Genomic DNA, 10,759 nt, shown 5'->3' with positions numbered 1-10,759 from the left:
GCCTGGTGACATAATTCACAATACTGTATTATATACTTGAAAGTTGATAGGAGAATAGATCTTAAATGCTCTTACTACAAAAAAAAATGTATAATAAGTAAGGGAATAGATGGGTTAATGACCATGGCTGTGGTAAACATTTGCAGTATATACATGTATAAATCACCACATTGTACACCTTGAACTTACATATGTTGTACATCAATATCTCGAAAAAACTTAAGGAAAAAATTAAAATTCAATAAGTAAAACTCAATATCAAATAAATAAAGGAAAACAGAATTTACCTAATTTCATCAGTCTCTCCACAAGGTTCTCATGAATACCAAATGAAACATAGTAACTTTGTAGTTGAGAATCCTGGCCACACCATGTTATCCAAGTGTTCAAAATTCATATCACCAATAATAGAAAAATAGGAGTTCCCGTCGTGGCGCAGTGGTTAACGAATCCGACTAGGAACCATGAGGACGCGGTTCAATCCCTGGCCTCACTCAGAGGGTTAAGGATCCGCCTTGCCGTGAGCTGTGGTGTAGATTACAGACACAGCTTGGATCCCACATTGCTGTGGCTCTGGAGTAGGCCAGCAGCTGCAGCTCGGATTCGACCCCTAGCCTGGGAACCTCCATATGCTGCAAGTGTCACCCTAAAAAGCAAAAAAAAAAAAAAAAGAAAAAAATGCACTCAAGCGGACACAATATCACTGCTGGTACTGTCAAAAACGAATATTCTCATTCTGCATAAACACTAGTCAAATCTAAATTGAACAGTATTGTATGATGTAAATGACCTGTACTCTTCAAAAATACTAAGCTCATTAAAGGCAAAGAAAAACTGAAAAATGGTTCCAGATTAAAGGACAAGAAACATAACACTCAAATTCAATTTGAAATCCTGGATTTGATCTTTAATTTAGAAAATACTCTCAGGAACACTTAGGACTAGGTTGCATTATACTCCACAGTATTTCAGAAAAATATTGAAATGCACATTAATATTACATTATTATAGACAGAATATCAAAGTACTCATAGCAAAATATTAACATTGTGAAATCTGATGAAAATCTATAGTAAATCTATACTATTTTCTTTTCTTTAAGTTTTATTGGTACTGAATTGTAAATAGAATATGGCAGATTTGTATTTAAAATTTATTATGCTTGATGCCACTTGTTGTTGGCATAGCATATGATAACCAGTGGCCTTTCAGCTTCACATTTGTAAAAAGAGATACAGTATGTGACACTGAGGCCAATAAAAAAGCAGAGAATGAGTGTATCTGGGCTGGAAGCCAGAGCTAGTTTCTGTGATTATCCAATGACATATTTGTGCCAATCATTTTGCACTGCTGAGATAGACTCAGAAGATGCAATTGAGCATGTGTTTAGGGAAGTGCTGCACAGGAATAGGTGGAGATGAAGCGGACAGAGATTGGGAGACAGTGTCCAGATAGGGAGTAGAAATTTACTGGTATAAAGAAGCAGCTGGTCCTTCAATGCATTTAGCCTCCATTCTTAGCTGAGAAAAGGCTGAATTCATTGTTAGCTCTTCAGTAAAGTTGTCTGTGACCCAAATTAATGTGTGCTGTGTGACTGTCAATTTACCAAATATTGGCTTTAGGTTTAGGGTTGGCAATGGTAGGGTCTCAGACCTTCTAGTTTACCTTGAGTGTTGTTGGCCATAAGAAAGGAACTCAGGGAGTTCCCACTGTGGCACAGGGGAAACAAATCCGACTAGTATGCATGAGGATGGGGGTTCGATCCCTGGCCTCACTCAGTGGGTTGGGGATCCGGTGTTGCTGTGAGCTGTGGTATAAGTCACAGACACAGCTCAGATCCCATGTTGCTGTGGCTGTGGCATAGGCTGGCGGCTGCAGCTCCTATTCAATCCCTAGTCTGGGAACTTCCATATGTCACAAGTTCAGCCCTAAAAACACACACACAAAAAAAAGGGGGGGGGAATTCAGGCCAAAATCTACTGACCTTACTTGATTTGTTATATACAAGTTATTTAAGCTTAGGTAAGTCACACATCTTCTTCCCTTCAGTTTTCTTATCTACAAAGTGAGAAAAAACATACTTTTACCATGCCTCTGATTAAACTGCAAAAGGTTCATATAGTTTGAAAATATAAACAATAAAAAACAATAGCATCTTGTTCATCTTTGGGAGAATTTTTTGAAACTGATCTTTATTTTATATTATAAATTAAAGAGAATATATAATAATATGGCTAGGATTAAGAATCATATATGCTAAAATTTTGCGTTCTAAGAAAAATAGTCTACACATAGAAAAATACATTTATATGTTTTGCAAGCAGAAAGGGAAGAAAATGGGAAATTTCAAAGTTTTTTTTGTTAAATAGTGAGAGATTAGGGTATTACATGAGGTGTCCCAACCAATTAAGATTTCGATAAGTATAAGATGGTTCAAAGAACTAAGCTATGTCTTTTAAGTTTCTAAAAGCTCTTTTGCTCCATGATGGTCTATTCTACATGACCCCATTATTTATTCAAAGTTCTTTTATATACATGCTTCTTGGTTCTTCATTTTTTGAACAGTAGGTTAAGAACAAATGAATATATACCATATTATTTTTTATGCCTAGTTGGAGATAATCACAGACAACAAAGAAGACAAATATATCAGAATCAATGTAATTGCAAACCACACAAGAAATTGAGGGGGGAGTTCCCGTTGTGGCGCAGTGGTTAACAAATCCGACGAGGAATCATGAGGTTGCGGGTTCAGTCCCTGCCCTTGCTCAGTGGGTTAACCATCCAGCATTGCCGTGAGCTGTGGTGTAGGCTGCAGACATGGCTTGGATCCCACGTTGCTGTGGCTCTGGCGTAGGCTAGTGGCTACAGCTCCAATTCGACCTCTAGCCTGGGAACCTCCAAATGCTGTGAGAGTAGCCCAAGAAATGGCAAAAAGACAAAAAAAAAAAATTGAGGGGAAGTTTGGGGATATGTTGTGCATTTTGAAAATTTAGGGAATATGATTTGAATCAATCATATCCGAACTTTAGAGGCCCCCAAAACTATAATTGACATTTGGGTTACACAAAAAAATCAGGTGTTGCCAAGATTTTACTTTATATTGAATTGTCCTTTAGCCTTATTCCACTTTAGCTCAATATGAGTACCAATTTTAAATGTTATATACATAGTACACTTATTTGAGATGGAAATGGTGGCAATAATACAGGTAACAAAACTATTACTTTAATTTTTAAAAATGCATTTATGGAGTTCTTGCTGTGGCATGGTAGGTTAAGGATTCAGGGTCACCGCAGCTGTGGCATTGGTCAGATTCAATCTCTGGCCCAGGAACTTCCAAATGCCATGGATACATTAAAAAAAAAATTTATTCATTTGAAAAAATATGCAAATTGATTTTCATAATGAACTTTCTAACCACAAATATTCAAATCAGATCAAGCTTAAAGAGGAAAAAAAGGTAACATTTTCATATAATTTTTATCACAAAATTTTTCCAATACATTTTCAAGTAATTCTTTCAAGTACTTATCAGACGTATCAACTCATTCTTTCAGAGCCTAGTACTAATTCTGCCTCACATATTCCTTACTGCTTCTTAAGCTATGCAGGTGTTCTAAGGGCTTAATTTACCTAACAACACCTAGCCTATGATGACCATTATTTTACAATCCATATATCTGCAGCTTTACAGCTTATTTCCACCTCCTTTACACTTCTCACTACCTTGGGGAACGAAGAGAAATATGAGATGTTTACTTCTTCTGCATTATTTCAGAGGTCTTCTTGTTACAATTCATAAACCTTATTTTTTTTACTAATGATAATGGGATTTTTAAAGAATACAAACCAGAAGTTTCCATTGTGGCTCAGCAGAAAAGAATCTGACTAGCATCCATAAGAACATAGGTTTGATCCCTGGCCTCTTTCAAGTGGCTTAAGGATCCAGCATTGCTGTGGCTGTGGTGTAGGCCGGCAGCTGCAGCTCCAATTCAGCACCTAGGCTGGGAACCTCCATATGCCATAAGAGCAGCCCTAAAAAAAGACAAAAAAAAATACAAACCAAACTTCCTCTCAATATTCACTAGTATTCAAAATAGCATAATAGTGTTGGAGAAAATATCTAAAGTGTTTCACTATGTCTTTTGTTAAACCAAGATAGAAGTCAAATGTTATGACAAATTCTGCCTAAAAAGCAAGAAATTAAAAAACATACTCTAGGGTTTTTAAATTAAGAATATCATCTTTCCATAGTAAATTAACCTGAATTTTATCAATTTTTACAACAAATTTCATGCCTCATTTTTGATTAGGTTTATGCACTGAAAATTAATACTGATGTTTTATCTTGATTTTACATGGCTATTTTCTCCAGTAGAGAGTGATTAGTATTTAGGAAGATTGCATTTAATTCATATCTGCCACCACAAACTCCATGACCTTGTGACAGTATATTCTCAATAAGTACTGAGAGAGTGAGGAAATGAGAGTGGTTGATGAATAGATGGATAGATGAACCAATGGTTGAAGAGATGCTCCATTATACCATTAATGTCACAGATACACAGGCTCACCTCACCCCATTAATCTTCTTACTGCCCCTCTTACATCTTTGTTTCTCAGGGTATAGATTAGAGGGTTGAGGCTAGGCGTGACACCAGTGTAAAAAAGGGCAATGAACTTTCCTTGATCTTGAGAATTTCCTGATGGGGGCTGAAGGTATATGCACATGGCTGGAATGAAAAACAGGGATACAACCATAAGATGGGCTCCACATGTCCCAAAGACTTTCTGAAGTCCAGCTGTTGACTGCATCCTCAGCACAGCACGGGCAATGGCACCATAGGAGCTGAGAATGAGGATGAGAGGTATGAGAACAAAAATGGAGCTTGTGATCATGAGGGTCAGCTTATTAGCATGAGTATCAATGCATGACAGTCTAAGCAGTGCTGGAACTTCACACAAGAAATGGTCCACTTGGCGATGTCCACACAGGGGTACCCAAAAGGTAAAGAAGGAATGAAGTGCTGAGTTGGTAAAGCCACTTGCCCAAGAAGCCACAGCCAACAGATGGCAAAAACGAGGGTGCATGAGGACAGTGTAATGCAAGGGTCTACATACAGCTGCATAACGGTCATAGGACATCACCACCAGCAGCACACATTCTGTGGATCCCAATGCAAGGACGAAATAAAGTTGAGTCATGCAACCATTGTAAGAAATTTTTTTTTCTGGGCCCCAGAGGTTGATCAGCAACTGAGGGATGGAGCTGGTGGTATAGCAGAGATCCAGAAAAGAGAGGTTTGAGAGGAAGAAATACATGGGTGTGTGTAGATGGGCATCTACGTATGACAAGATGATGATGAACAGGTTGCCTATCAATGTCATCAAGTAGAACATCAAGATAACCACAAAGAGTATTACTTCCAGATGAGGCCAATTAGAAAAACCCAGTAGAACAAAGTAGCCTTCCAAAGTTGCATTGATTTTTTCCATCATCATTCACTTCTTATTACCTGAGAAGAGAATCCCATACACCCCACAAAAAGTAAGGAAATACTCTATGAACCATAGGAAAACATGAAAAAGAAACAGAATCCAGTTTCAAAGATCTACCACTGTTCAATTCTCAGATAATTTGGCCACTAAGAGAAACTATGATAGTAATGAATTGAAAAAAATAAGAATCTGCAAACTAATACCAATACATTTAAAAACAATATATGAGTGGTAGGGAAGAGAAAGCTATTTCTATCATCAGGATCCTAAATGATAAACAGAGAAGCAAGGGCAGAGTTAGAAAAACATAAATGAATGCTAAAAATTACTGAAGGAAGACATGATAAGTAATTTACATTGTCTAAAATATCCTCTACCAAATTATTTGTTAATTACAAAATGAAAAGTGGTAGATTTTACAACAGAAAACCTGATGGACATCACCATAGCCAAGTAATCAATGTTAATGTCACCAATGTTGAAACAAACCAAAATCACAGGATTACTGATACAGTGTGTTGAACACGACATAAAATCACTTCAGTCATATTACTGCCAAAAATGCACAGCCTGACTTTAATAATGAAGAAACATGCAACAAACTTACACTGAGATGAGATGGATAAAATAGCCAGCCTACACTCTTCAAAAACATCAAAGTCAATGAAGAATTCAAAATGAAGATAGATGATAGATAGATAATAGACACATAGATAGATAGATAGATAGATAGATAGATAGATAGATAGATAGATAGATAGATAGACAGACAGACAGACAGAAGGACAGACACGGACAGACACAGACAGACAGATAAGCAAATTGATGAGAGAGAGAGGATGGGTAATAGAATAAATCTTTTTCAGGCAGAATATAAACTATTGCTTAATCTGATTAAAAGGTTAATAGTTCTTTGTACAACTTTTTCAACTTTTCTGTAAATTTGATATTTAACCAGAATGAAAAGTTACAAAAAGTAAATATAAATGGTTTTTTACTTTTATATTTCCTCCAGATATTTGCCCTATACAGAAAAATAACTTAACTATTGAGTTCTTCTCAGTCATCCAAGGGTGACATCTGGCTAAATAGTAACTTAAAAATTTCCTAGCAGACCTAAAGAGGAAAATTTCCACAAAACAAATAATCTTTTTTTTAACAAATAGCTTTAGTTTTCTTTTCACAATTTTTACACAATTTCCATTTATGTGATTATAGAAAGAGAATAACTGTTAATCCCAATAATCTTACACATAAATTACAATGAACAATATCAAATCTACTTATTATTTCAAGGTGTTTATATAGGATGAAAAATATTGAGCTTCAATTAAATTTTCTTATAGATAAACTTGTTCTTTCTATTTGTTTGCTTGCATTCACAGTTTATTTCTAATCTGAAAACTAAATGGAGATACCAAAAAAAAAAAAAAGAGAGACACAGGAACACATGCACATCAACTTATTATTCATATACGAAGAAAGCCGAAGGTCTTAGCTCACATGAATAGATCTGTGAAAATAGACAAGGAGATAGTGATTAAATGCCTAAAAAGACATGTGAATATAACTGATTTGAAAAGAGAAATTTTTAGCAAAAAGAAGATATAGCTTAATTGAGAGAGCAAAGAAGCAAGGCAGGATGAGAAGTTGGGGAGAAACTGAGTAACCTGACTACTAGTGTTTATATATATATATATATATATATATATATATATATATATATATATTTTAGTGTTTAAAGTTGAAAGTGTATATACGTATATCACAGGGCTGAGAAACTGGAACATAGGACCTCAAGAAGGTTTCTACATTATTTCTTTTTATTTAGGACAATAACTGAAACCATATTTAAATTCCAATCATAATTATTAATGTCTACATATAGTTTTATTCTCCAACTTAGAGAATACTGAATTTTTATGGAAACCATTAAATGACTTTATTATCTAATATATTTTGCCCTTTTAGGCATTCAACAGACCTTTTATTAGTGAGATATTACTTCATTGCATTTTTATTTTTTAAAAAATTCCGCAGCCAACAGAAGACTCAGGGCCTATTTCTTCAGATTATGGTAAAGATCCTGAGGATCCTAATATATTATATCCACTTCCCATCAGTTAGAAAGTCATATAATGTACCTAGGAAGCTATTAAAAACTGTCTTTTTTTAAGGAAAGTCAGTAATGACCAAGTCTACGTTACGCAGCTGCCCTACGTGCACAGTCTGAGCATGCACTTCTCTTCTGAAGACTCATTTGCAAGACCTTCTGCTCAGGGCTAAGCACAAAGTTTGGTGAGCCTCCTGGTAAAAAATGCAGAACCTATAAAATGCAAACAGCTCAGTTTACTATGGCTTATAATTGGAGCAAATTCTATGTTTTGCATAGAGAATCTTACATTTCTCTTTTGTTAAAAAAAATAAGGTGCATTTCATAAATAGTTATAACTCGTAAGTTATTTTTTTTTCTCTTGTGGGTTTTCAGTCTTCCATAGGAAGGATTAATACTACCTTTTGTTATGTAGCTATTCTAATAAGGCATAACAACTACCATTTAAATATACCTCCTTGGAGTTCCCATCTTGGCTTAGCAGGTAACGAACCCAAGTAGTATCTGTGAGGACACAGGTTCAATCCCTGGCCTCGCTCAGCGGGTAAGGATCCAGCATTGCCGTGAGCTGTGATATAGGCTGTAGATGCGGCTGGGATCCTGCGTTGCTGTGGCTGTGGCGTAGGCCAGCAGCTACAGCTCTGATTTGACTCTTAGCCTGGGAACTTCCATATGCCATGAGTGCAGCCCTAAAAAGACCAAAAAAGAAAAAAGAAAAGAAAAAAGAAAGAAAGAAAAAGAAATGTTTAATAAATAAATGTTTCTCTGTGTAAATGCTTTGCCTCATTCAGTGTTGCCACATCGCTTCTGCTTCCCTCCTTTCATAGACAATTTTCTCCCTCACACTTTCTAACAAGCTATAACCAAAAAAAGAAAGAAATCATAGCAGAGCCATTGTGTTTACCTCTCTGAGGGTCTTTTAGTTGTTCACATTTATAAGTGCAACTCTTGAAAAAGTTAGCAGTTGGTATCTAGACTACTTTCAACAGCTCAGAAACCATGCAAGATGATCAGACAGTAGATTTCTTATAAGAATTTTTTGTAATTAAACAGAAGATTAATATAAAATTATAAATCAATTATAATGGAAAAATAAATATCATATAAAAATAGAATTATTACACTATGGAAAGAGAATAACTATAAAAATGTAATTAGAACTCTAAATGATATCTTGGACCAAGAGACAGTATCCAAGAAAGGACAAACTTGGAAAGAGGCACTTCCTGCCGAAGGTTAAAGTTCAGACCTCCCCAAAGAAGGTGTGGTTGAGCATGATGGATGATGAAGAAGTTCACTATGATGGAATCAAAAAACAGGAATGGTCAATTAGTAAATTACAAAGATTATTTCACTTCAAGGTCACTGACATTTGAGGGATGATGGGAAAGTTCCAAGATTCTAAAAAATTTCCCTAGAATAGGAGCTATTATATCATGAGAAATACAAAAAGAAACGCAGGTGTTGCTTCTTCTAATGCAGATATAATTTTCTTCTTCCTTATACAGCTGCATGAAACAGTAATTAAAACAAAGAAGCAGCTATATGATATATTTACTTGTTGCATGACCCATCCTTAAGCATTCTTACAGAAGTGAGAAAGGGATATGAGATAAGACACAAAAAAAATAAAACTACCAAATGTAAGTAGAGAAAGGGTAGGAACTTCATGGTTAAATTTCTTCTTACCAGAGGAGTGGGAAATAAAGATCTCATCAATGGTTGCTTTCACAGGTTATGGAATGAAATATCTCTTCTCTTTTTTTAAAGTAAGACATCTTGGAAGAAATATCATGTGGTGGACATGAGTTTCTCTTCCCCATCCCCATATCACTGGTCAGCTTATTTTTTTTCCTACTTTAGTCCTTTAATACTCTTACCTAGCATTTAAGTAACATTCAAACAACTCCCTTCACTTCTGTCCTTCCTGTGTCTGTCCACATTACCTTATTTGTCCACCTGATCTATGCTTCTTTATGTGTGGAACCATCTGATTGCTGGTTTTCATCTCTTTCAAATCACCAAAATAAATGACTTCCTAGATCATACATTCTAATTTGCTACATCAGAATAGGAAAGCAGAGGCTGAAAATTACTATGATTATCACTGCTACACAAGAGAGAGTTGTGAGTCTACCAAAAAGATCTCGTGTGTCAAGGGATGAACCTCTTTTCCTAGAGCAAATGGTGCCTTTATGGAATCAAAAGAATACTGCAATTTGCCTTCCTTGAATGGGGCCACTGGGAGAGCAAATCCCAAAGTAGCAATTAATGCCCTTCAAGGAGTTGTCCTAGTTAGAACTGTTTCTTTCTTCTTCCCAAAGCAGTGCGCAAACGGCCAACTGAAACCATGTGACTACCTGACTGGTTTCATGAGACTGCCCCACTCTGAGCTAGACAAACACTCATAGCTCCACACTGGAGGAAGCGCTGCCATGACCAAGGAAAAATCTCAGCAGGAGATGCTATGACAGCTCAAAACCTAAGTGGCATCTGAGCAGGGAGGGGGCAGCCATTACTGGCACTTACACAGACAGCACATCAGAAACAGATCTCTGGAGGCTAAAAGACCACACCAAATTCACAGACCATTGCCAGATAAACACACCAGCCTCTCCGGCTCAAGCACTGCTCCCCTTTGGGGCTGAGGGGGCCAGTGCTGGGAAGAAGAGCACACACAAAATGGAAATAGAGCCAGCTTGACTCAACCCTCAGGGTTTCTGCTCCAGCAACTTGGGTCCCACCCAGGCCCCCTATACGGTGGTGATGGCCACTGGGCAGAGGGTAAGTCCTGGTTTACACCTAACTCTGGACCCAGTCCCTTCATCTCTAGCCCCACCTCCTACCAAGGTGATAGTTACCGGCACATACTGAAGATCTGACTTTGCTCACATCAAGTCCAGCTGTTCCATCAAAGCCGCTGGACACCCACAAACTGTATAGGGATGCTCCCAAATACATGCACCTGTTCAAGACTGCTGAGGGTAACCGTTCACCTAGTTTCATAGAGACAGAGGGAAGTAAGCAAAACGAGAATACAGAGAAACCTGTATCAACTGAAAGAACAAGAGAAAACCCCTGAAAAAACAACTAATGAGACTGAAATAAACAATCTATTAGATAAAGAATTGAAAATACCAGTAT

At 36.7% G+C, this 10,759-nt stretch overlaps 1 protein-coding gene across 1 annotated transcript; it reads right to left on the bottom strand.

Annotated features, from left to right (window-relative positions):
• Window positions 1-3,994: 3,994 nt before the first annotated feature.
• LOC110258623 (olfactory receptor 2J3-like) lies at window positions 3,995-5,509 on the bottom strand. Its single transcript, XM_021081919.1, has one exon. The coding sequence runs from the start codon at window positions 5,503-5,505 to the stop codon at window positions 4,579-4,581; it is 927 nt and encodes a 308-aa protein (XP_020937578.1). The 5' UTR covers window positions 5,506-5,509; the 3' UTR covers window positions 3,995-4,578.
• Window positions 5,510-10,759: the final 5,250 nt, after the last annotated feature.

Source organism: Sus scrofa, unplaced genomic scaffold (assembly GCF_000003025.6).
Source record: "Sus scrofa isolate TJ Tabasco breed Duroc unplaced genomic scaffold, Sscrofa11.1 Contig2561, whole genome shotgun sequence".
Classification (NCBI taxonomy): Eukaryota; Metazoa; Chordata; class Mammalia; order Artiodactyla; family Suidae; genus Sus; species Sus scrofa.
Note: the sequence above shows the minus strand (reverse complement) of the source record. Positions and strands in the feature narration are given on the sequence as shown.